This window comes from Prionailurus bengalensis, chromosome B3, assembly GCF_016509475.1.
Source record: "Prionailurus bengalensis isolate Pbe53 chromosome B3, Fcat_Pben_1.1_paternal_pri, whole genome shotgun sequence".
Lineage (NCBI taxonomy): Eukaryota > Metazoa > Chordata > Mammalia > Carnivora > Felidae > Prionailurus > Prionailurus bengalensis.
In genome coordinates, this window is record NC_057355.1 from 85,588,914 (window position 1) to 85,615,151 (window position 26,238).

At 36.8% G+C, this 26,238-nt stretch overlaps 1 protein-coding gene across 4 annotated transcripts in view; it reads left to right on the plus strand.

Moving 5' to 3' along the window:
* The first annotated feature begins 2,193 nt into the window (after positions 1-2,193).
* The window catches only part of BRMS1L (BRMS1 like transcriptional repressor), a 35,579-nt gene continuing 11,534 nt past the window's right edge, over positions 2,194-26,238 (plus strand). For 2 of the 4 annotated variants that reach the window (XR_006293368.1, XR_006293369.1), the window contains exons 1-5: positions 2,277-2,538; positions 5,524-5,614; positions 10,673-10,800; positions 12,849-12,928; positions 25,257-25,353. Coding sequence is in view for 2 of the 4 variants with exons in the window: in XM_043556011.1 (XP_043411946.1) it covers positions 2,397-2,538; positions 5,524-5,614; positions 10,673-10,800; positions 12,849-12,928; positions 25,257-25,353 (538 nt within the window). In the remaining 2 variants the exon portion in view is untranslated. Of the gene's footprint in view, positions 2,539-5,523; positions 5,615-10,672; positions 10,801-12,848; positions 12,929-25,256; positions 25,354-26,238 lie in introns of all 4 variants that reach the window. The other 2 variants (XM_043556011.1, XM_043556010.1) reach the window with 2 other exon arrangements.

Here is a 26,238-nt window from a genome sequence, read left to right on the forward strand (position 1 = left end):
GACTCTCTAAATTCAAACTGTAAATCTGCTACTTATTTGCTGTGTGACCTTGGCCACATAATCTAACTGCTCTGTGCCTCAGTTTTCTCATCTGCAAAATGCAAAGCACAATTGTATCTACTTCATAGAATTGTTATAAGGATTAAATGAATTAATGCACATAAAGAGTGACCAGAAATCTAAGATATTATTTCTATTCAGCACCCACTCTGCTAGCTGCTGATATAACAGAGATTAACAGAGGCCAGGGACATCTTTAAAATCGATTTTTTAAAAGTAATATCTACACTCAACTTGGGGCTCCTACTCACAACCCCGAGATCAAGAGTCATACGCTCTGTGGACTCAGCCAGCTGGGTGCCCCAAGAGAGGCCACGGATTTTATCCATAGCTGCTTTTGTTTGGTCTGGAGTTTAAGTAAACCAGACCAAAGCAAACCAAACCACCACCACCAACAAAACTATATCTGAGCAAATGTTAACAAATCTGGATTTTTCACATAGAGATCTAAATATCCAATTTCTCTTAAAAATTGGAAGGTCCAACATCTATGTCAGAATTCTAATGTAGTAACAATTGGCTGGAGCTAAAATAGCTGCTGCCTTTAGTCCACACCACTCACATAATGTATATGCATGTACTCATACCCTTCCAGTTTCCATCTTTAAACTTTACCTGCCTGATGTCTGCATGCCTTTGAAATTGCATTCTAGACTAAGGCAGTTTCTGCTCTCAAGGAACTCAATCCAACAGGTGAGATGCATCTTCTAAACAATTCACAATACAGTGTGATGGAAAACACGTACAAAGTTGCAAAGTACAGAGTACAGCAGCAGTCTGAAGGAACATGAGGGCATACTGAATGGTGGAGGTGCTGTGCTGGTAATGCATGTTGTCAAGAAAGCACACTTGAAAAAGAAAAGTAGTAGAAGAGGATTGCAGGGAAAATAGGATGTGCAAAGACAATGAAATGGGAAACAGTTTGTGTGTTTAGCAACTGAAAAGTTCAGTTTTGGAGAATATAGTAAGAAGGAGAGAAGTAGGCTGACACTAGACAATAAAAGCCCTAAAGTTTGGATTTTACCCTGTAGAAATGGATAGAACTTGAAATGGTTTGTCATTAAGTTCTAAATCCAACTTTAATGCAATTATGCCTGGATACCCTTGCCATCCTCTTTCAAATGTCTTTGGACCTCCTGTTTTAGAAACAAATACTGTACAATCCACAATATTCTATGAAACATTTCAATAGCAAATTGCCACTTCAACAAGAAGCTCTGTCTCCTAAAATACAGTTTGAGTGGCTAAAATACAGTTTTTAGATTTGTCTGAAAATTTAGTTTCCTTCTCTGTAAAATGGGGATAATAATAGCGCCTACTTCAGGGCTATTAAATTGAGAATTGAACTCATTATGACTCATGTAAAGAGCTTACCAGGATACCTAACACAGAGTAAAAATAGTCAATTAGTATGAGTTATCGTGATTATGATACTTATTGAGCCTTCCTTGTCTGTTTTACCTATCATTGAGAAAATATAACATTTCACTGAGTCAAATATGTATGTTTTCCATCGGAAACTTAAGTTCAATCAAGCCTGGTGTCATCTCCAGGCTATAAATAGTAAAAAAATGAATGCAAAAAATACTAGATGAAAATGACAAGATAAAACTTCCTTTCCTTCTATATTATTGATTGCAAACGTTTCAATAACGATTTAAAGATTTTTGTGCAACATAGAAAATGCAAGTTATCGTCTGCAGTTATTAAATATAATAGCTTATTAGCAGTAATAAAGGTACTTAGGTATGAGAGACTTTTCTCCAGTTCCTCCAGGCTCGACGAGGAGGAAAACCGTCAGGCAAAGCACCTTTTCACATCTGACAGTAACATCTTGGATAGCCAGGGAGCTCAGACAATCACTTGGCGGGAAAAGAATAAATACAGACCAAATTCACACAATCTGTTTCTGTTTAGTTTATATACTGCGATCGAGTCTATCAGGTTTCGTGCCTTGTGGGACTTGAAGTCCACAGGCAAGAAATGATCTCGGTTGTTAAAGCTTGGAAGGCGGCAGCCCCTGCAGGTCTAAGCAGTAAGGACTACAGCTCCCGACACACATTGCAAGGCCGCGCCGTAATTACGGGCAACCAACCATACCGGAGCAGGGCAAGCTCCACCCCACCCGGCTCGAGGACAGCCTCCACCAATGGCAGAGCTTCCAGCGCAGAGCTTGCGGGTTAGGTTGTGAGGTTCGGGCCGGGGGCGGGGAGGAGCTGAGGGGGTTCAGAACGCGCTCGGCCGCTGGGTGGGTCGGGGCGTTCGGCGCGCCCTTCATTGAAGCGGCGGTGGCTGGGCTGGGCGCCGGGAGTGGGAAGCGACGGCGCGGCTGGAAAATGCCAGTCCATTCCCGAGGGGATAAGAAGGAGACGAACCATCACGATGAGATGGAGGTGGACTACGCCGAAAATGAGGGGAGCAGCTCAGAGGACGAGGACACGGAGAGCTCGTCGGTCTCCGAGGATGGAGATAGCTCAGGTGTGCAACCCACCGGGGTCGGGACCCTGAGTCCTTGCGCCCGGCGCACGACAGGCCGCTCTCCGCACGCCGGGCAGCTGCGTCCTGCTGGGAGTGCTGGGCGGGGAGAGAGGGAAGGGGCGGAGACTGGCTCCCGGCCCTCGGCAGCACCCGGACTCATCGTGGGGCGCTGCCTGGCTCCAGGCAGGTCCCTGCTGGCGGGGCGGGACCCGGCGCGGGCCTGGGCTCGCCCAGCTCCCGGACGCTGCGCAGTCCTGCTCGCCGTCGGACCAGCCTTGGGGACCTCCGGGCAGTGCCCACGGCTGTCGACCAAAGTGGGGAATGCGTTGCAGCTTGTCTGGGAGACCCTGGAAATGCCTCTTACCCCCAGACCACCGGCTTCTTTCCTTACTTTTCATATTTCCAACCCTTACTTCTCAACATGGGTTGTCAGGGCCGAGGTCGGTTAGAATTGTGCCGGCTCTTGGCTGGTTTAGAATTTGTTAATCTCAGCTTCCAAGTCAGCCTGTCAGTCAGCACTTGACATCAGCGTTCTTGCGGGGGCCGACTTGGAGCTGTCCCATTTACAGCATCTGTCTGAACTTTGCAAGACTGAGAGCCCGTCAGGGGTGATTTTGGATCTTCATATACTTATAAACTGGCAGATATTGGGCAACTCTGAAGTTTTCCAAATCTTTTTTTTCTTGTAATCTTTTCCAATTTGGGGCTGTTTCAGGTTTTTTGTAGGGTTTTTGGGGGGCTGGAGGGGGCAGATTACCACCACAGATGGATTTTGCACACTTTCAGGATGGTTATTAAAAAGAGAAATGGAATATATGCCAGCCTGGATTTTCTTCTTTCCATATGATGAGAATTAAACTTAAACTTTCTCGTCTTGGCCTGATTATTGGTTATGTAAAGCAAGGACTGATGATAATCTGTTAATGCCCGGACACCCTCTTTTCAGGTTTCTCTTTAAAAGCAAATCTCCACGGAAGTACGTAATTTCAGTCAATAAACTAGCCATTCCAAAATAGGCCTTTATGAGTGACTTCCTTGAGATGCACTGGACACTACTCTGTGAGGTGTAAATAAATAGTTATGATCTGCTCTCAATTAAACAGTTGTCATAAACCAGAACTTGATTAAACTGCCAAATAAATACTTAACCGTAAACAATGCTATAGGATTTCAGAGACCAGAGGAAATCTTTTCTGAATAGGGTGGCCAGGAAAGGCTAGTTGAAGAAGGTGGGGTTACCTCAATTATCTTGACGAATGGGTAGAATTTGGATTGGGATGATATGTTGGCTTGGGAGGAATGTAAGAAAAAAAATGCAAAGGCTGCTAGAGTTTAAGGCTTATTCAAAATAGTGAGAAACCGATTTTGTCGAGAGGATTTGAGCTAGAGAATGAGAAAGAAGTATAGATGTAAAAGATTTCAAAAATGAAAAAAAAAAAATACAATGCACGATGGGTGAATGCGAGTTTAGGAGTGAAGGTAAGAGGAAAACCCCAGATACGAGGAGATGGTGGTAGCATGAATAGAAATGGAAAAGTGAAAGATTTGAGATGAAGGTGGAAGATAGAGTATTTCAGACATGTTGCTTTTGAGGTGCTTGTGGTATATTTAAGTCAGAGTGTCAACTGACAGATGGAAATGTAGCATTGGGACCTGCTTGGGCTAGGAAGCATGATTTGGAAGTCATCCGTGTAGCCGTGAAAGTAGGTGAGATTTCAAAAGTGAGCAATACAGAGAAAGAACACTCAGGCTGTGTGTAAACACATTTTTTAGATTTGTAAAACATTTTATCTCCAAGTGTTGTTTTTTTGATGAGAGCTGAAGATCTCACAAAGTGACATCTATTTGTTAAAATTCTCAGTGATTTTTCACTGATTTTTTATTCCTTCCCAGAAAATAATGGACAACTTAATTTGTGAAGAATGTAATAATTTGAACTATATGTCAGATTTTTTTAAGCGCAAAGAAACTATTTAAATAAATTATGCAGTTTTGCTTCTTGTGAAAGCATTTCTTTTCTGCTGAATGGCTTTCATGTTAAACTTCCACAGTTTTGTTCTTCTCAAACATTGGTACTGAGCAGGTCCTAAAGCTACAGAAAAACACCTCTACTATCCAGAGATACTGGGAAGTGAGTCATCTTGCGTGACCAAGTTTTAAATAGCCCAGGAGTAAGCTATTAAGAATCAGAAATAATTTTAATCTGTTTTAGGAAAGTTAAAAAAATGAACCCTATGGTTCCTTGGTGTATTTAACTCTTTACCATAGCTTGACCTTTATTTAATGAAGATCGAGATGCAGATCATTTTATGCTTCGCTTATTTCACTTATGTTGAAATATATGTGATGTAAAAATAGAAGATAAAGGAATATAGGAGAGAGCTGGTAATTTAACAGTTGCTTTCCTTCAAAAGTTTGCTTATTTTTTCTTTTCATTTTCCTCTTTCTCACTTACAGTAATTTGGGGAGAGGGAACAATGGGAATATGAGTAAGAGACCAACAAATCTGGTGGTAAACAGAATGAGTTTAGTTTTCTTCTTTTGTAACTGGCAAATCTGTCATGTAAGCAGTTCTGAAAGAAGAATTCTAAAAGTGTTTTTGAGCAATATTAGCCTTTAATGGACATAATCGTTTTGGTGTAAGTTCTGTTGAGTTGAAGGAACATAAACCAAAAATGGATTCATTACTTAATAGCAAAGCTTGTTGTCAGCCGTTTAAAGTGATTTAAAAATGAATAAAAACAAAAAGGTCTAGAGATTGCTATAGCTTTAACTCTCAATTATATTTTAAGTTAAAACCTTTAGTAGAAATTATTTTGGATAAACATTAATTTTCTGTTAAGGCTTAATATAGGCCTTGCATATCTAACTTCGTACTACAGTTTTTTTCTTTCTTTTTTTTTCTTTAGCCGTTTGAATTAACATTCAGATAATTTGGAACATAAAATTAATTTTTTTCTTTGCTATTTGTCTTTTTATTAATAGAAATGGATGATGAAGACTGTGAAAGAAGAAGAATGGAATGCTTAGATGAAATGTCCAATCTAGAAAAACAGTTTACCGATCTCAAGGATCAGTAAGTAGTGATGTCAGAAGGTCATTGTCACTGAATCTCAACCATGTCACGTGTATACTGGCACAAGAGAAATTCTATTCACTGAACTATTTTCCTTTTTGTATTTTATAAGACTATTCTAAAAGAGGCTTCAACTATTTGCCTTCTGAAGACCTCATTAACTAAACTAAGGGTTTTGAGACAGGTTTGGGGGTGTATAATAAGATTTCTATGTGGATGTTGGTAATTAAAATGTTTTCCCTGGGTGGTTGGACCCTTGGTTCTAATTTGCTTCTTTCATTTCTTTGTTAAATGATTGAATAAAGGTAGCTTTTTAAAAATTTTAGAATAACAGAATATTTCCCCAAAATGGCATGTGATTTTTGTTTTAATCAACATTGGGTAATACATACATGTTTTCACATTAGTTTGCCTCTGGAAGCAACTGTATAAGGTTGGCAGATATCCATCCTTGCCTGTGAGAAAATTGATGCTCAGAGGAGTGAAGTGATTTGTCCATAGTTCATCAGCAAGTGATAAAGTAAGCCAGGCCTTCTGCTTCCTAGTACTAGTGACTAGTGACTTCCTAGTGACGTTCCTTCCACTAAGGCATTACTTTGGAGGAAATATAGGGGAGTAGAAAGAGCACAGGCTCTGAATCCAAGCTTTTTTCACAGATTAAAAAGGTGTAATAGTAGCTATTTTAGTGTGAACTGTTAGGATTGTATGAGCAGTAGGTGAAATTCTTAGTCTTGGCTGGCACATAGTGGTGCTTATTAGATACTGTTTTCTCCCCCTCTTTATAATGCCAGAACTCTTATGAGAAGTTGGTTACACAAGAATGGGCCCCAGTGGGGGCACCTGGGTGGCGCAGTCGGTTAAGCGTCTGACTTCAGCCAGGTCACGATCTCGCGGTCCGGGAGTTCGAGCCCCGCGTCAGGCTCTGGGCTGATGGCTCGGAGCCTGGAGCCTGTTTCTAATTCTGTGTCTCCCTCTCTCTCTGCCCCTCCCCTGTTCATGCTCTGTCTCTCTCTGTCCCAAAAATAAATAAACGTTGAAAAAAAAATTAAAAAAATAAATAAATAAATAAATAAATGTCATTAAGAATGGGCCCCAGTGATCTGAGAGAACAGAATAGATGCAGATACAGATTAAAAAAAAATCTTAAATGTGAGCTTTTACTTCAGAACTTGCTGGCAAGGTCATGGGGTATAGCTACGTGTTAGGAATTGTAAATGAAAGAAACTTCTGAAACTATAGACACCTAATTTATTTGGAAGCTGGCTCTTCAGTTCATTAATTCTTCATAATTTTGCTGTTTATTCTTTTCTCTTACCTCTTCCCTAGAGAGGCCCAGAGAACAGATGAAAACATGGTTAATATCTGGAATTGCCAGACTAAAAGGGGACAGATTTGTTTATCAAATGAATCCTGCTGTTTATGACATTTCTGGTCTTAACTTTCATTGGTATGAGAGGTGAACATATAAATGTTCCAAGCTAGTGCAACATATTGATATAAATAATCCAAAATTTAAAACTTTGGCTTTAAAAAACATGGTATCATTTTTTTTATTCTAAAGATTTACATTATTGATTGTAAATTTGAATTAGTTTGGATCCCCAAGGGATCCATTATTTGGGCAACATGGAGAGTTCATCCAGAATCATTCTGGAAAAGAGGAAGCAAATTTGTATTTTTATATTTTAGCACTGGTAATCCATGAATGAATAATTCTCACACAATTAAGATACACCTATTGAGCTTTTAAAGTGTATTTTATGGTTATCCAAGAAATGAAAAGTACTGTAAAGCTCTAATATAATATATTACAAAGGAAAACTTTGCACCTAGTCGGTCTTTAAGCCTACTCTTGCTCATCTTGGGGCTGGCAGTTGCCTTGAATTTTGCATTTTCATGGCTCATTACCAGCCATTTCTCCCACCAGCCTCATTCATCTCAGCAACATATTAACAGTAGACCCGTTACCACTATTAATAGGATTCTTTCTCAAGAGATTGGTATCCAGGGGTGCCTGGGTGGCTCAGTTGGTTAAGTGTCCCACTTTGGCTCAGGTCATGATCTTAAACGGTTTGTGGGTTCGAGCCCTGCATCAGGCTCTCTGCTGACAGCTGGGAGCCTGGGGCCTGCTTTAGATTCTGTGTCTCCCTCTCTCTCTGCCCCTACCCTTCTCGTGCTCTGTCTCTCTCTCTCTCAAAAATAAACATTAAAAAAAAAGAAGAAGAAATTGGTATTCAGAAATGTGTTTTAGAAAGAAATAATCCTTGCATCAGGTTTATAATTATCTTTTTTTTTATCTGCCCCAATTGCATCGTTGCTATTTTTATTCTGTTGTACTGTGAGCAGTCTCAAATCCTCTGTAGAAGAGGTGGGAGATATAATGATACAGTGATAACAACAACATCAACAAATTCTCCTGCTTCTCCTGTTCTAGCACCAGAGGGCATAATAGCACTTCTTTCATAAGGCAGAAAATCCACCATTTGGCAGTTTGGATATTGGTGGAAGGTTCTTCCACTTCATTAAAAAAGATAGAGGAACTTACACTGCCCAAATTTTCATGTATTTCAATGTTCAGTATCCAGTAAACATTAATTGGGCATCTACTCTGAATAGTATTGTGGTTGCTGCTAAGGGACTCCTGATTCTTGGCTTTGGTGAGTTTATACTTGAATTTTAAGGTTGTTGAAATGATACTGATTTTGAGGAATCTATTCTTTTAAAAGGGTAGTTAATTGAATATTGTTAATTCACATAGCCTCTTCATTCAAGACACTGTTCACCTATTCAGGATACCTTATTGATATTTTAAGGCTGATGTTTTTCCAGTACATTCATCATTTGTATTGAATTTTTAGCATTTTGCCTGAAGTTGTATTTATGATTTCAAAAGCTATAACTATCACGTTATAGTTTTTTGACTTTGCACATTCGTTTATCATTGTATCTTGAGTTTTAGAAAAATTTAACCCAGAGATGATAATGTATTATTTTGGTAGTTAACTCAGATAATTTTTCCATTTTTGTTTAGAAAAATATTTATTGTATAGGGGCGCCTGGGTGGCGCAGTCGGTTAAGCATCCGACTTCAGCCAGGTCACGATCTCGCGGTCCGTGATTTCGAGCCCCGCGTCGGGCTCTGGGCTGATGGCTCGGAGCCTGGAGCCTGCTTCCAATTCTGTGTCTCCCTCTCTCTCTGCCCCTCCCCCGTTCATGCTCTGTCTCTCTCTGTCCCAAAAATAAATAAAAGTTGAAAAAAAAATTTTAAAAAGAAAAATATTTATTGTATTAATACTCAAAGTTGCTCGAATACTTCAAAATCATATAAATCTTTATGCTAATTATAATGATCAATTATAGACATTCAATATTGATTTTCTTGTCTTTTTTTTTAAGCTTCTATTTTCTAGTTACTATACAGTGTTATATTAGTTTCAGGTCTACAATATAGTGACTCAATAATTCCATATATCGCCTGGTGCTCATCGCAGGTGCATTCCTTGATCCCTATTGCCTATTTAACCCATCCTCCCAGCCCTCTCCCTGATTGTCTTAATTGTATTGGTTTATATTTTCTTTATCTTTTAAATTTATTGATTTTTGAGAGACTATGTGCAAGTGTGTGCAAGCGTGCATGACAGCAAGTTGGGGAGGGGCAGAAGGAGAGGGAGAGGGAGAGAATCCCAAGCAGGCTCTGCACTCAGTGTGAGGCTCAGTCTAATGAACTGTGAGATTATGACCTGAGCTGAAATCAAGAGTTGGATGCTTAACCAACTAAAGGACCCAGGTGCCCCCACTTCATATTTTCACGAGGAAAGATAATTTTTATATGAAAGCCAGGTATTGTAATGTTTTCAAAAGCCAACTGCTAGTTATACTAACACCTACAAGCATAATCATTGGTTTCTTTTAGAACTTACTACATGCCATCCTTGTGACATATTCTTCACCGTTGATAAAGTAATGAATGTCAAAAAAAAGAATTTACAAATGATCTTAAATTGTTAACCTGCTTTGAAATTTTTAGGATATCTATGAAATGCACAAAGCCAGGATTACAAGTGCCTTTTGTAAAGAATGACAATGTAGACATCCATCCTTAAAAAGAGTTCTATCCTGTAGGATTATTGCCAGAAGTAAACTTTGAGTTGTCTGTCATTGATAATCAAGGTGAAGTTAAAGGTGTGACAGCTGGCAAATTAGAGTATTTGTATGTAAACTCACAAATAGAGCAACAGGGGTTCCCAGCCCCATATTTCATTTCTGCATCCACTGAGCAACCATTTTGTTACACCTTCTTCATTTGCAATCCAGACAAACTGGGTATGCCAGAACACAAGTTTTGTAGCCATTGGTTTTTACCTTCATCACTCTACTTCCTCTTTGTTCTTTAAAAACCAAGTAGGCTGAATATTATAATACTGTTTTTCAGGAAAGGTGGAGAGAAGCCAGGGAATTTTTTATTTTGACAACTAGTAATGTTTATATCTAAAGTATTCAAAATGATTTCTTTGTTTTTTAAAAAATTTTTTAGATGTTTATTTTTGAGGGGGGGGGGCGGGGAGAGACACAGAATCTGAAGCAGGCTCCAGGCTCTGAGCTGTCAGCACAGAGCCCAACGCGGGGTTCAAACTCAGGAACCTGTGAGATCATGACCTGAGCCAAAGTCAGATGCCTAACCAACTGAGCCACCCAGGCGCCCCGATTTCTTTTGTTTCTTTTAAAAGTGTTTTAAATAACCTTTTCTCCTAGAATTGATTTATTGTTCTGCAGTTAAAACAAAACCAAACGTGTAGAGTGCAAAAAAGTAGTAGCTTAGTTGTATTTTTTGTACTGAGTTAATTATTAAAGAATGATATATCTAAATATAAAATCTGCTTTGTGATTATGTGCATAAAGTCAAGTAATGTAACTGAGTTTTTCACTTAAGATCAAGAAAAAAATACACTTGGTAGGTTATTAGAATATGAATGATATTAGGAAGAGATAATGTTTAAAAATGGTATGTTAGCCTTTGTTGGGCTTTTAAAATTAATATTTTAATTTTTGCTTTGTTAAGACTTTATAAAGAACGATTAAGTCAGGTGGATGCAAAACTACAAGAAGTCATAGCTGGAAAAGCACCAGAATATTTGGAACCACTGGCAACTTTACAAGAAAATATGCAAATTCGTACAAAGGTAGCAGGTAGGAAAGTGAAACATCTTTTCCATTTAGTAGAATATGAACTCTTCACTAGATTTAAAAGGTGTTTGTCAAGTGAGTGTTTCTTGTTAGTGAAATCACAAATATATTTACAGTGAACAGAGCATTTCACTCAATCAGCCCACAATCATTCATTAAATGCCTCTTGCTTTCCTCTGCTGCTGTGGGATATCAGATTGCTAGCAGTGTTGTTGAGACCATACTTCCACATGTGAAACAATTAGAGACATGATACTTTTATTAAGAGCAACTGTTAGTATTTCAGTTGAATTTTCCTGTTACCTAAATTAAGATTCAACTTAGTACGCTTAGTACTGTTCATCTATAGGAGTGACAAGGATTTTTTTTATTTATAAAAACATCGACAAAATGTTTGATCAGGATGTTATGGAATAGGGAATTATTCTTCAACTCTGTAATTTAATGATAATTTATTATTTTGATAAGTTTGGTCACTCATTTGTGGCTACGAATAAATGAAAATATACTATACTTGTATGGTTAAGTTTCAGTCTTTTGTTATTATTGGAATGCAGCCTCAGAATTGTGTCCTAGCACGCATGACAAAGGATATATCTATTTGAAGATCACTTATGTTTTTTCATAGTTGGACTAAAACAATTTTAACTAATGGAGGTGCTGATTTTTTTTTCTTTTTGGGGGACACTAATTGATCCTCCTGTACCTATTATGTAATACCTAAAGCATTGTTCATAATAAGTTCTTTTTGTATTATTTCTACCTTAAGCCAGATTTTATTCTTGAATGCTTAATATTGAATATGTAGATGATATGATACTTAACTTGCTATTTTTACAAGTTGGCTTACCACACTCTGAAAAGTAAACAAGTCCTTAATTTTCTTTGACATTCTAAAAGAACTAAGTGATGCATAAAGCTATACCCATACATACTCAAGTAAATAAGTGCATACAAAACTGGTGAAATCTGAATAGTGTATAGATTGTATGAATGTCAATGTCTTGGCTTTGATATTGTACTCCAATTATGTAAGATATTATCATGGGGAAAACTGAGTGAAAGGTCCAAGGGAACTACCTGTACTATATTAAGTTAGCAACTTTTTGTCAGTCTATATTCATTGCAAAATAAAAGTGAAAAAAAAAAGAGGTTAAAAGAAGATAGTAAAAAAAAAAAAAAACTAAGTGAGACTTACTGGATGTTTAGGAAGAATTACTTGAATTAGTTATTCACTTTTCTACTATGTGGCCTCTTGTACAAAGAATATTGTGTGTGTGAATGTGTTGCTAATGGCATAGTTCCAGATATCTGTCCCATGCTTTTACTGTGTAAGAAAGAATCACATTTCTAGGGTCAACTATGGGACTGAGTTTGGTGTATATATCTAGAGGCTTTGTTTGCCATTTTTGTGATGGTGTATTTGCACGCCACGTTTTATACTATTTTACACTATTGTTTCATACTATTGCATTGGTAGCTTGAAGTGAAACTCTCTTGAGCATTCATTCTCTAGAAAAATCAGGAGCACTCAAACATCATTATCAGTTTATACATTTTGTTGTATCAGTTTATACATTAAATCCTTTTGGAAGGTTTGGACTCTGAAAATAATAGTTAAAAAAAATAGTGGTTTTGTTGGTCATGGTATCCACTTGTTACTTGGAGAATATGTGATTAATGAAACCAGAGTTTATTGACTATTACCATTATGAGTCCTGAGAGATTACTTTTCATAGAAAAGGAGTTTTATTTTCATTTTGCTCATTCTCTATCAAACATTTTAGGAGTATTCTTTAGAAGAATGGAGTAAGAACTAAAATTTGCAGTGTAGTTTCTTCCTCGATCTTAAATTCTTAATTCTCTAGGCTGCTTTGATATGGATTTTAACTGAGCCTTTTTATTTTCAGTTTTTAGAGATTAAGTTAGAATCACTTGTCAGTTTCTTCCTGACTCATCTTATAAAATACAGTTGGACAGAATTCCTGTAGGGAAGTGTTAACGAAACTCATTAATGCTAACGTAATCAGAGTAATTGTGTTTGGTTGCAGGAATCTATAGAGAGCTCTGCTTAGAATCTGTAAAGAACAAATATGAATGTGAAATTCAAGCCTCTCGCCAGCATTGTGAGGTACTGTTATTTTACTTGTACTTTTAATCTAATTTCAACCCTTCAAGTCTTTCTGAGTGTGGTAGGTAAAGTAAATAAAGTAAGTGAAACAAAATTAAATTGTACTTTAGTTTATCACTTGTATGATTTTTTTTTTAATACAAGTGCAGCAGAAGCTGTATTGTAAATAGGACACAAAGAAGGGACCATAGAAAAGAATGAAGGGAGATAATTTTAGAAGTTTTGCAACTGTTACCTTAAAAAGACTTTGTCATGATCATGTCATTTGGCATTGCTGAAAATATTAGTGTAATTAGTATAATATTCAAGTTTAGACTAAAAAAGTGTGAATCTAGTGGTACAGTTGGAATGTTGGGCTTATTATTAATTTGACTCTCTAGATCTATTTCCTCATCTTAGGACAGAATTCTCTATTTATGGGGAAAAAATAGATGTATTTTTCTCTATGGAGAAGGTCTCTTTGGATAGTGTTTAAAACTAGTGCTCATTTTGCAGATAACTTTTCATATAACCTAGGTAAGATCATAAATACATTAGTGGAAATAAAATAACAAATTCTGTCATCATTCTTATCTTTTATTATTTTATTCCATCTTTGTAAATTATTAAAATATTAAGATTAGATTTAAAAATTATGGAATGTGTTTCATTTTATTTATTTGTTTGTTTGTTTACTTATTTAATTTATTTTTGAGAGAGAGAGAGAAGGACAGAGAGAGAGGGAGACACAGAATCTCAAGGAGGCTCCAGGCTCTGAGCTGTCAGCACAGAGCCCTATGCAGGGCTTGAACCGATGAACTGTGAGAACATGACCTGAGCCAAAGTCAGACAACCCACTGAGCCACCCAGGCATCCCTCATTTTCTTGATTACAGCTGACATGAAACATCTTTTTGATGTTTACTGGCTGCTTGGATTTGTTTTCCTAAGAAGTGCCTGTTCATATCTTTTGCCTTTATGTTGGGCTGTTAGTGTTTTCCTCATCAACTGTAGAGGTTCTTTATATATTCTGGATATAAATGCTTTGCTGGTTATGTGCTTTGCAAATATTTTTACCCAGGCAATGGAATGTCTTTTCACTCTTTTTGATAACTTGGTGAACAAAAGTTTTACATTTTAATGTAGCTGAATTTATCATGTTTCCTTTATGATATGTGCTTTCTATGTCTTTCCCATTTTGAAGTTAAAAAAATGTATTTTGCTTTTAAAGGTTGAAATTTTGCTTTTTAACGTTTAGATTGCTAGACTACCTCTAATTCATTTTTGCATGTGGTATAAAGTATGCATCTAGTTTGTTTTTGCATATGGATAGGTAATGTCGACACTGTTTATTCCATACTCTGTTGTTATACCATGAATCAGCAATTCCATCTTTTTCCCCCATCTTTTTTATATCAAATGTCCACTTATATGCCAGAGTGTTTCTAGCTGTTTTGTTTTGTTTTTTTAAATGTTTATTTATTTATTTTGGGGAGGAGTGGCATAGAGAAAGAGAAAGAGAGAGAGAGAATCCCAAGCAGGCTCTGTACTGTCAGCGCAGAGTCCAGCACAGGGCTTGATCTCACAGACTGTGAGATCATGACCTGAGCTGAAATCAAGAGTCAGACACTTAACCAACTGAGCCACCCAGACACCCCTGTTGATAGCCATTTAAATTTGTTTCATTTGTCTGTTTGACTGCTTCTGCACTGGTAGCATAACACCTTGCTTTCAGTCTAGTAAGTCTTGGTAGTTCAATAAACTAATAATTTTACCTTGCTCTTCTTACACTTGTTAAAATTTTTTGTTCTTGGGGCGCCTGGGTGGCGCAGGCGGTTAAGCGTCCGACTTCAGCCAGGTCACGATCTCGCGGTCTGTGAGTTCGAGCCCCGCGTCGGGCTCTGGGCTTATGGCTCAGAGCCTGGAGCCTGTTTCTGATTCTGTGTCTTCCTCTCTCTCTGCCCCTCCCCCTGTTCATGCTCTGTCTCTGTCCCAAAAATAAATAAACGTTGAAAAAAAAATTTAAAAAAAAATAAACAAAATTTTTTGTTCTTGTTTAGTAACATCTTTTAAAAAATTTACTTTTTATTTCTTGCTGCTGTATAAAAAAATCATTTTGTATATTGATATTATATCCAACCTTATCTACCTCTCTTCTTAATTCTAATAATTTAATTACAAACTCATTAGATTTTCCATGTGGGTTGTAATGTCATTTGTTAATAATGGCAGTTTGTTTCTTCTATTCTGATCTTCCTCTTACTTGTTTTGTCTTAGTGGCACTGATAGAACATCATAAACTAGAAGCAGTGAAAGCAGATTGTGGTTGGGTTCTTGATTTTAAGGGAGTGCTTCTTATGGTTTTCCAATATTTACTGTTGGGTTTTGGTAAATACTCTTTATCAAGTTAAGGAAATTTACTTTTATTTCTTATTTTCTAAGTTTTTTTTTTTTGTTTGTTTGTTTTTGTTTTTTTACCATGATAGTTGTTATATTGTATTAAAGGCTTTGTCTACATTTGTTGAATTAGTCATGTTTTTTGCTCTTAATGTATTTTCTAATGTTAAACCATCCTTGGGTTCCTGGAATAATTATTTTTACTGTGAATTACCAGATTCAGTTTGCTAATATTTTGTTTAGAAGCTTCATTTCTATGTTTATCAGTGAGACTTAATTTTTAAGTCTCATACTGTCCTTGATTTGATCTCAAGATCCATAAAATGAGTTAGGAATATCCCATATTTTTCTCTTCCATAGAAATATATAGTTAAGATTGCATTCATCAGTTCCGTGGGTGCTTAGTACATCTTGTCTTTGTATATTTTTAAACAGCCTCATACTTATAGAAAAGTTGCAAGAAAGTACAAAAGAACTTTTCTGATGAAGATGACAATGAGTTGGCAACATGATGCACCATCACCCCTGAATACAACAAATGAAGGACACTCTCCTGTATAACGATACTATAATCATCAAAATCAGGAAATGTACACTGATACATTACTACTGTCTAATCCTCAGACCCCATTTAAGTTTCAGCCGTTGTCCCAACAATACCCTTTAGAACAAAGAGATCCAGTTCAGGATCACTTGTCTTTGTCTTTGCATTTAGTTGTCATGTCTTGTTTCCTTCTATGTAGAACAATTCTTTGGTCTTTCCTTGACTTTCATGGTCTTTACAAATTTGAAATTTTCAGTCCAGTTATTATATAGAATGTCAGTTTTGAATTGGTCTGCTTTTTCTTCATGATTAGAGTTGGGTTTTGCCTCTCAGTAAGAGTATCACAATAGTGATGTGTTTTTCTCACTGAATTCTATTAGGTAGCGCACAATTTTGATATGTACCATTATTGGTGATGTACACTTTGATCACTTGACTTCAGTGGTGTCTTCCAGGTTTCTCTAAGTAAACTTACTGTTTTTACTTATTGTGATTAATAAGTACTTTGGGGAGAAATACTTTGTGCAAGTATCTTATTCCTCATAATACTTTCCGTTCATTTATTTATGTATGGACTTATCCTAATTTTTTGTCTGCTTCATCTTTCAGTTACTGAAGGAGGTGTGTTAGAATTCTCCGTGTGATGGTGGATTTGTTAATACCTCCTTTATTATTTTTTTTATTATTATTAGTTTTCTTCTTTATGCCCTAAGAAAATCCACATACTGTTCTTTTCACAATAGTAAAGTCATTCACCATTTCAGATCTGGAGGCCAAAGGTACTGATAATGAGATGCTCCACAATGCATGTCCACTGTTGTGGATTCCTTTGATCAAAAAGGATGGTAGAGTCCTGGGGACTGAATGCTCATGATTCCAGAGCTCCCAGCTGAAACTTATCTCCTGTGGAATTTCTTTTATCTTTTTCTTTTTTCTTCTTAAAAAAAATTTTTTTAACTGTGGTTAAGAACACTTAATATGAGATGTATCCTATTAACAAATATCGAGTGTGTAATACAATATTTTTAACTATAGGCACACTTTTGTACAACAGACCTCTAGAACTTAATCATGATGTATAACTGAAACTTTATACCCATTGAACAGCAACTCTCCATTTCCCCTTTCCCCTAGCCTTTGGCAACCACCATTCTACTCTCTGCTTCTACGTGTTTGACTAGTTTGTATATCTTATATAAGTGGTATCATGCAATACCTATCTGTATGTGACTGGCTTATTTCATTTAGTATATTATCCTCAGGGTTGATCCATGTTGTAGCACATGGCAGGACTTCGTAATTTTTAAAAAATGTTTATTTATTTTGAGAAAGAGAGAAAGAGTGTGAGTGGAGGAGAGGCAGAGAGAGAGAGAGAGAGAGAGAGAGAGAGAGAGAGAGAGAGAGAGAGAGAGAATATCCTAAGAAGGCTCTTTGCTGTCAGAGCAGAGCCAGGTGTGTGACTTGATCTCCGGAACTGTGAGATCATGAGCTGAACCGAGATAAGAGTTAGGCGTCCCTGGATGTTCTAATTTTTTTGACTGAATAATATTTCATTGTATGTATATATCATATTTTCTTTACCCATTCATCCTTCAATGTACATTTAGGTTGTTTTCCACATCTTGGCCATTGTGAATAGTGCTGAAATGAACATAGGAGTGCAAATCTCTTTGAGATCCTGATTTCAGTTCTTTTGGGAGTATACTCAGAAGTAGAATTGCTGGATCATTTCGTTCTATTTTTAATTTTTTAGGGAACTGCCATACTGTCTTCCATAGTGACCACACTATTTTATAATTCTGCCATCTGTGCACAAGGGTTCCAATTTCTCCATATCCTTACCAACACTTATCTTTTGGTTTTTGGATAACAGCCATACTAATAGGTGTGAAGTGATAGCACACTGATTTTAATTTGCGTTTTTCTGATGATTAGTGATGTTGAACATCTTTTCATGTACTTCTTGGCCATTTGTATGTCTTCTTTGGAGAAAGGTCTATTCAAGTCCTAATTTTTAAATTGAGTTCTTTAGAGGCACCTGGGTGGTTCAGTTGGTTAAGCGTCCTGACTTCGGCTCAGGTCATAATCTTGCAGTTCATGAGTTCGAGCCCTGTGTTGGTCTCTGTGTTGACAGCTGGGAGCCTGGAGCCTGCTTCGGATTCTGTGTCTCCCACTCTCTCTGCCCCTCCCCTGCATGCTATGTATCTCTCTCTCTCTTTCAAAAATAAAGATTAAAAAAATAAATAAGTTGTGTTCCTTATGTGTTTTTAATATTATTAACCCTTTATCAGATACATGATTTTTGAGTGTTTTCTCCTGTTCGGTAGGTTGCCTTTCCACTCTCATTGTTCCTTTGTTGTGCAGAAGCTTTTTAGTTTGACATAATCCCATTTATCTCTTTCTGCTTTTGTTCCCTGTGCTTTTGGTGTCATATTCAAGAAATTATTGTTAAAAGCAGTGTCATGATGCTTATCCTTTATATTTTCTTCTAGGGGCTTTATAATTTCAGGTTTTACATTAAAATTTTTAATCAGTTTTGAATTTATTTTTGTGTATAGTGTAAGGTAAGGGTCAGATTTCATTCCTTTGCATGTGGCTGTCCAGTTTTTTCCGCACCACCATTTGTTGAAGAGACTAGCCTTTCCCCATTATGTATTCTTTGCACCCTTGTTGAAGATTAGGTGACCATGTGTTCATGGGTTTATTTCTGAGCTCTTTTCCATTGGTCTATATGCCTGTCTTTATGCCAGTACCATACTGTTAATTTCCATAGCTTTGTAATATATTTTGAAATTAGGTCACGTGAAGCCTCATTTTGTTTTTCTTTCTCCAGATTGTTTTGGCTCTTTGGGGTGTGTGTGTGTGTGTGTGTGTGTGTGGTTCCATATTAATTTTAGTCCTTTTTTCCATTTCTGTAAAAAAAAAATTCCATTGAGATTTTATAGAGATTGCATTGAATTTGTGAATCACTTTAGTATGGACTTTTTAACAATATTAAGTCTTCCAGTCTAGGAAGGTCTTGATTTATTTGTATTTCTTTCATCAGTGTTTTATAGTTTTCAATATACAAGTCTTTCATTTCCTTAATTTATTCCTAAGTATTTTGTTCTTTTTTATGCTATTGTAAATGGCATATGTTAATTTCTCATGGCTTATATATCTACCAGTTTATGTTAGAATTTTTATATCTCTTAATAAGTGTAACATTTTATCCTTTTTAAAAGCACTTTACTCTGTAACAATGATTTTTGCCTCAAAGTCTATTTTGTCTGATAATTAAAATAGCTTCTGTAGTTTTATTTGGCCTGGCATTTACTGGCCAAATTTTATTCTTCATTTTATTCTATTCTTTTTTTCTTCCAACTTTCTTATGGTATATTTTAGGCATGTTATTTGTGAATAAAGAGCTAATGTGTTGATTTAAAAACTATTTTAAGAATCTCTGTCTATTAACTGGTAAATTTAGTCCAATTATATTTGTAGTGATTATTTGATATTTAATACCAACCTGTTTTATATTTTCTATTTTTTCTGCTTTATCCTTTTTTATTCTCTGACCTTTCCTGGATGTGTGTGATTTATTGAGTTTTAAAACTTGTTATCATACATTTATACTTTCTATTTCTATAATGATTAGCTTAATTTTTCACCATGCATATCTACATTAGAATCAAATATTAATAACTCTGTCCTCCTCTTGAATTAAAGGACACTTGAACTCTCTAACTCTAGATACTCCCTCCCAAAGTACAAGTTATAGTTTTCAGTACTTTAGTTCCATTTTGCTTTTTTACTTTTCAAATGAAGCATTATTTTGATCTCTTAGATTTAGTTGACTTAGTTCTTTTTAGGTTTATGCATACTTTACTAGTTTTTTTTGCTCACTATTTTTGAGTTGCAACCCCTCCTTGCATATTCATTCTTTGCTTCTTGAAGAACATCCTAACATTTCTTCAGAGAGTCCCTTAGTGGTAAGCTCAGTTTTTATTTGTCCAAAATAGGTTTATTTGTAATAATTCTGGAAGGACAGTTCAAGGGGATAAAACATTGTGGGATGACAATTGTTTCCTCTTAGCATTTTTTAGGGTTTTACTTTCCACAGTCTGCTTAGAAGTCCCATTTTTAGATAACTTTATTTTCCTTCCTTTTACTAGCTACTTTTAAGCCTTTTTTATTGTTATTCAGTTCCTTTACAGTGTGTCTCCACAGAGATTATTTTTCTCTCCTTACTTGGATTTGTTATGCGCTCTGAATCTAAGAATTTGGTTTCCACTCATTCTGGAAGTTTCTCAGATATTATCTTTTCTGGTATTGCCTTTCTTTCATTTTCATTATATTTAATATAACATTATCTGAAGTTCTTCAGAGTCTATTTCTGCTGTGTGTGTGTGTGTGTGTGTGTGTGTGTGTGTGTGTGTTAAATTTCTGACAAATCTCACAGCTTTTTTCCTTATTTCATGATTCTGGACTATAGCAGGCTTTATTGTTAGGAATTCTGTGAGCCTTGGACAGAGGATGTGGTTCTTCAGATAGTATCTGCTTTTATTTCTGCTAGGTTGTTTGAACTAGGCATCCTGCTGTGCCAATAGCACATCTGCTTTAATTTTTGCTTGGAATTTCCTAGAAGATGCAGGTAATCTATATTTGAATCTCAGATATGTAGAGGTCAGGCCCAAGATGACATATTTGCTGGAAAAACTTCTTTTCCATTTATTGCCTAACTGACACAGATGCATTTCCCTCAGGCGAATCTTTTCTAGTCTGCCTTTTCCTTGAAGGTATAACCCTTCAGAGCTATGCAGGAATCCCAGTTCTTGTGTCCCTGCTTTGCTTAGGCCCCAGATCTTTTTCCCAAACAGCCACTAAAAACCACGCCTCTAGGTTATTGACACCTGCAAATAACCTCAAGGAAACCATAGCTTCAAACCAGGTTAGCATGCTGGTTTTTAGCTCTTTATTTTTGGTCCTTGGGGATATCTCTTACTTTTTTTAAGAGCTTAACTATACTTTTAAAAAGATGTTTGTGGTATTTTATTTAGAATATCTGTCTAGGTATGTTGGGAAGTTCTGTTTGGTTTTGAGTATTTTTGTTTTTGTTTTGACAATATCTCATCTATATTGTCAGAAATAAAAGTCCACAAGGTATTTTCAAATAATATTTTTTACATAGACAAATATATTGATATTCTTTCTCTTCCATCATTTTTCAGCTTTGAAAGTCTTCCCTCCTCCATAGAGATGCCAATTATTTACCTAAATTTCTTCTAATTTAGGTATGGCTTGTTTTTTAAATGCTTAATATTAATATTATAAATGATCTATTTACTTATATAATACTCACCAGTGGTTCAAGGGCATTTTAGACAGAGGAAATAAAGGCTGGAAGGGAACTTAGAGTGTTATAAATTTTATATTCACGCTCATTTTAATCCTTACCACACCTTATGAAAGGAATTATCTTGATTTTATGAATGGGGCTCAGAGAGGTTAAGTAATTTGCATGGGGTCACACAATTAGCAGCAGAACCAGGATTGAAATCCTTTGATGTTTCTAGTCATTCATGCAATTTACCATTAAATCTGAACCTTGTTATTCAGGGCTTTTTATTTGCTTATTTCTTAGTTCTACATTTGGCTCATATAGAAATAACTGAGAGGCACCGGAAGTGGGAAGAAGGGAGATTCACTGCCAATGGCCAAAATAAGTTTGATTAGCAGCAGGTAGAAAGAGGGGCCAGGACCAGAGATTAGACATGTTCATGTGGGTATACATACAGAGCGCATGCCAGAACACCACAGAGGCAATCGAGTTAGCAGATGGTTTGTGTCAAAATAAGGAAGGAGATCACATTTATAGAATACTACAGTGTGCCAGACACTGGGACAGGTGGTGATGCTTTTTTTAGGTTCTCTCATTTAAGCCTCCCCACAGAGCTGGAGATGAGTGTTAAGATCAGCAGCAGGTGGTGGCAAGGTCTCAGACCCTGAGGGTTCAGGGTTAGGATTCTAGTTTTTGAGAAGATTGAGGCTCTTTAGGGCTCTGGCTTTGGTTATCTATTTATTTAATTTTTTTCTGATTATAACATTAATAAGTACTAACAAAACTTGAGAAATAGGTCTAAAGGAGGAAATGCAGCGAACTATAGTCTACCAAGCAGAGGAAATCTGTTACGTGCATGTTTGTATAATTGATTTTCATATCACTGGTATGACTATCTATACTATTTTGTATCATAACTTTTTTACAGGCAGCATTTTATGAGGATTTCCCTACAGCTCTAAATACTTAGCTAATACAGCTTAAATACTTTTAAACATTTGTTTTTAGCAGGTAATGTGTGTATATATTTCCGAAATCACAGGCCTCTAATGAAACACAGCAGCCCGCTCTCCCATCTCTAAATTCTACGTCCCAGCAGCGGTTATCTCTTTTAGTTACTGCTTCTGGAATTTGCCCTCATATTTCTAAATAGTATCAGTTTTAAATATTATCTATTTGTGTCCTGTTATGAAAGCTGAAGATTCCATAATAGTTTCCCTCATCCCATTCTTACACTGTTATGTCTCAGTTTTTGTTTTTGTTGTAACTGTAAATATTGTTTGTTGAGCCAAGAGTTATACTGTGCTCAAACTGCCCTCCTTGTACAACTCTATTTGTAGCCTTGGAATTAATAATTGCTTCATTTACTTTTAGTCTTATTTGTCAATTCTTCTCAGAACTCTAGCAGATCTATGAAAGCCCCGCTGATGCTGTTTTCCCTGTGATCAAATGCATCAGATAATCCATGAGGAGCATCCCCTTTACCCCTAGATCCCCTGTCCTCCTGCTCCATCCTGCAGCCTCCTTCAGATGCTTTCTAGGCCAGCTGCATCTGTCTTCGTGGGTGTGTCTTCACCACCACCCTAGAAATTCCCGCTAGATCTTTCCCGCTAGATCATTCCCACTAGATCTCCTTCTCCTTTTCATTTGGGTAGAGTGGCTTCTTGGGACAAGGTGTATAGGAGTAAGTTTTTTGAGACCCCTTGTATTGGTTATCCAATACGATATAACCAATTGGTTATAATAAATTACCCTAAAACTTAGTGACTTAAAACAACAATAAACTTTTTTTATTTTGCAGTGTCTGTGGCCAGGAATTTGGGAACAGCTTAGCTGATTGGTTCTGCCTCAGGGAGTCTCATAAAGTTGCAGTAAAGAGGTCAGCCAGTGAAGCAGTTAGCTGAAGGCTTGACTGGGGGCTGGAGGATCTGCTTCCAAGGTGACTCACTCACAAGGCTGTCAGGTTTTAATGGTTTTTGATTGCAAGCCTTAGTCCTTTGGGTCTTTCCAAAGACTGCCTGAGAGCCCCATGACCTGGTGACTGGCATCTCTCAGAGCGAGTGATCCAAGAGACAAGACTGAAGCGACGATGTTTTTTATGACCTAGATTTCTACCACGTTCTATCCATTAGAAGTGAGTCACTAACTCCTGTCCACGTTCAAAGGGAAGTTAGGTGTGGAGATTGGAAGGATATGGGACCTTGAAGACAAATATATAAGTACTTTAAATAAACTAAATTACCTATTGAACAAAGAAGTCTCTACAGGCACCAAAGCAAGGGAATTTGGATGAGCCTTTCTTTTCCAGGTATCCTCTAGCTCCTTCCTTAATGACTTCTTTTCCAATTCAGGAAAGTCTTTTGAGGGCTTATGGGCTTGGGGATAAGGGAGACAAGGACAAAGAAATAAGACTGAGAATAGATTCAAGGCACTTCTATTTGTACACTTTAAACTGTAACTTAGGGGCACCTGGGTGGCTCAGTCGGTTGAGCATCTGACTTAGGCTTAGGTCATGATCTCTCTGCACTTGTGGGTTCCAGCCCCGCGTTGGGCCTTGTGCTGACAGCTCAGAGCCTGGAGCCTGCTTCTGATTCTGTGTCTCCCTCTCTGCCCCTTCCCTGCTTGTGTTCTCTCTGTGTCTCTCAAAAAATAAAATAAAATGCTTAAAAACATTTTTTTAAACTGTGACTTATATCTTTAGAGATGACTTCAAAGCATCAAACATTTCAGGCCCATTGTGGTGGTGTTTTTTTGTTTTTATAAAGAAAGTCCATTAGTGGACTTATTTTAGAATTTTTGCTTGGCTTAGAGCAAATTTATCAATAACAAGGAAAGAGACTGCAGCAGTTAAGGTTTCATATTCTTAAAATCTTTATCACTTTCACTCTGCATTCAGAGTCCTCTTTGGTTGGAGAATCTGGATCTATTTATAGTTGTCACACTCACTTGACTGTGACTGGGGCCTGCTCTCCATTTTTCTCTGGTATATAATGTTTCCCAATTCTTGTAGCACAATGTAGATAAGGCCGGAATATTTCATAACAGTTTACCAAAGGCAGAGGAAACAACCAAAAGGAAGTGAGTTTAGAGAGCAGCCTGGAAGATTTTTCATATGAGATCTAGTTTTAGTCTTCTTCAGCTTTGCTTTCTCTAGCTCTTGGCTCGCCTCAAATTGACAAAAGCTATTTTCTCTCTACCACTCATGAGAACCTTCAAGCATGTGTAGACTCTGAATTTCAAACCTGTAAGAGAGGACTTAATGATTCACACTTAGCAGCGCTGCCAAGTGGGTGTGGCTTGTGCCTTTCACAAGAAATCCTATCTACCTGTATTCCAATAGTCTCTACCAGAACGTCGTATCTATGTCTCAGGAGCCTACTCTCCTTACTAGAGTAAGCATGTGGTGGGTTGGGAATCTGTCAGAAGCTTTTTATATAATGAATCTATATGTTATACTTATGTACCTTTTATGGATTTTAAAATAAGGCGTATGGTGTTTTATAATTAAGAGAACAATTGGCTAGAACTAGTAGACCTGGGTTCTAGTCTGATTTGCCAGTAAATAGTCTTTTGGATGTAGTGTATAGTTTTACGATTTTGACTATAATTAGATTATTTTAAACGATTATAGAATTCATACTTGAATCTCTTTGTGTTACAGTGGTCTATTTTAATATGTTGAGATATTAGTGAGGAATAAAGGCCCAATTACTGTTGCAAAGAGAAACCCATTTTATAATGACACACTTTATAGGACAGGTTCTCCATTATACAGACAGGTAGGACCTGGTTATACTTAAAAGGCCATGGGAGCTTACTAGTTTTTTTAATAAACATTTACCTCCATACCACATATAAATTTAGATGTTCTTAAACAATTAATTGTATGTGTTTAAATATGTATTTAGATTCTGTGCTTCCTGGTTTTATTTCTTTCATGTATTTGGCATTTTATCTTTAAAGGTTTTAAGTTAGCAAACAAAAGCATCATGTGTTAAAGTACTTTAAGAGTAAGTTAGTACTCACAGTTAAGATGGACTGATTTTTTATTTCTACTTAAGCATAATCTGTTTTTTTTTTTTTTTTCAGAGTGAAAAGCTTTTGTTATATGATACAGTCCAGAGTGAACTGGAGGAGAAGATAAGAAGGCTTGAAGAGGATAGGCACAGCATTGATATTACCTCAGGTGGGAGCTCCTGGGTGGCTCAGTTGGTTAAATGTCCGACTCTTGATGTCAGCTTACGTCATGGTCTCACAGTCAGTCGTAAGACTGAGCCCAGCATTGTGCTGGGCTTGGAGCCAGCTTGGAATTCTCTCTCCCTCCTCTCTGGCCCTCCCCCACTCATGTGTGCTTGTGAATGCATGCTCTTTAAAAAAAAAAAAAAGATAATTACCTCAGGTAATGGGAATGATGTGGTGTGATATGTGTGATATTTACTTTAAGTGATACTGAACCTGTGGCTTACTGGAGTGTCTCATAATATCCTAGTCTCCTAATATAAATGTTATGTAAATGAAGTCCTAATAAGAGGGGAAAGGGGGAGGCTTCTAAAGAACTTGATAGGTTTGTGATTGTTGCTTTGATTTGAATTCACATTTCAGAAAGACAGAAAATGGAGCACATGAAAAGGGACAAAAGGAAAGTGTGACAGGAACTATAGAAGTAAGAACAGTATATTGTAAGAATAATAAAGATATTATTATAATGTATGAATAGTATTGAAAGACAACTACAGCATATGTTCTTCCCTCTAAATCTTAAAAGATCAGGTGGAAGAAGGAATAAAAATCTTTTCTTCTTGGTAACACACAAACTAGATAGAAATTACAGGGAGGTAGATTTTTGTCTGAGAAAAAGGAAAAACTTCTTAATAATTAGATCAGTCTAATGAGAAACTGGTATTTTCAGGGGTATTATGGAAAAGCTTTCTACAGTGGGTTGAAGATGTATTGGGTTATCCTACAGGTCATGTGTGTGTATTACTTTACCTCTTTAATGTTTTATTTCTCGGTAGGCACGGTGGAGTCAGATGAGCCCCTATCCCTACTAGTTGGGTGAATATGAGTGACG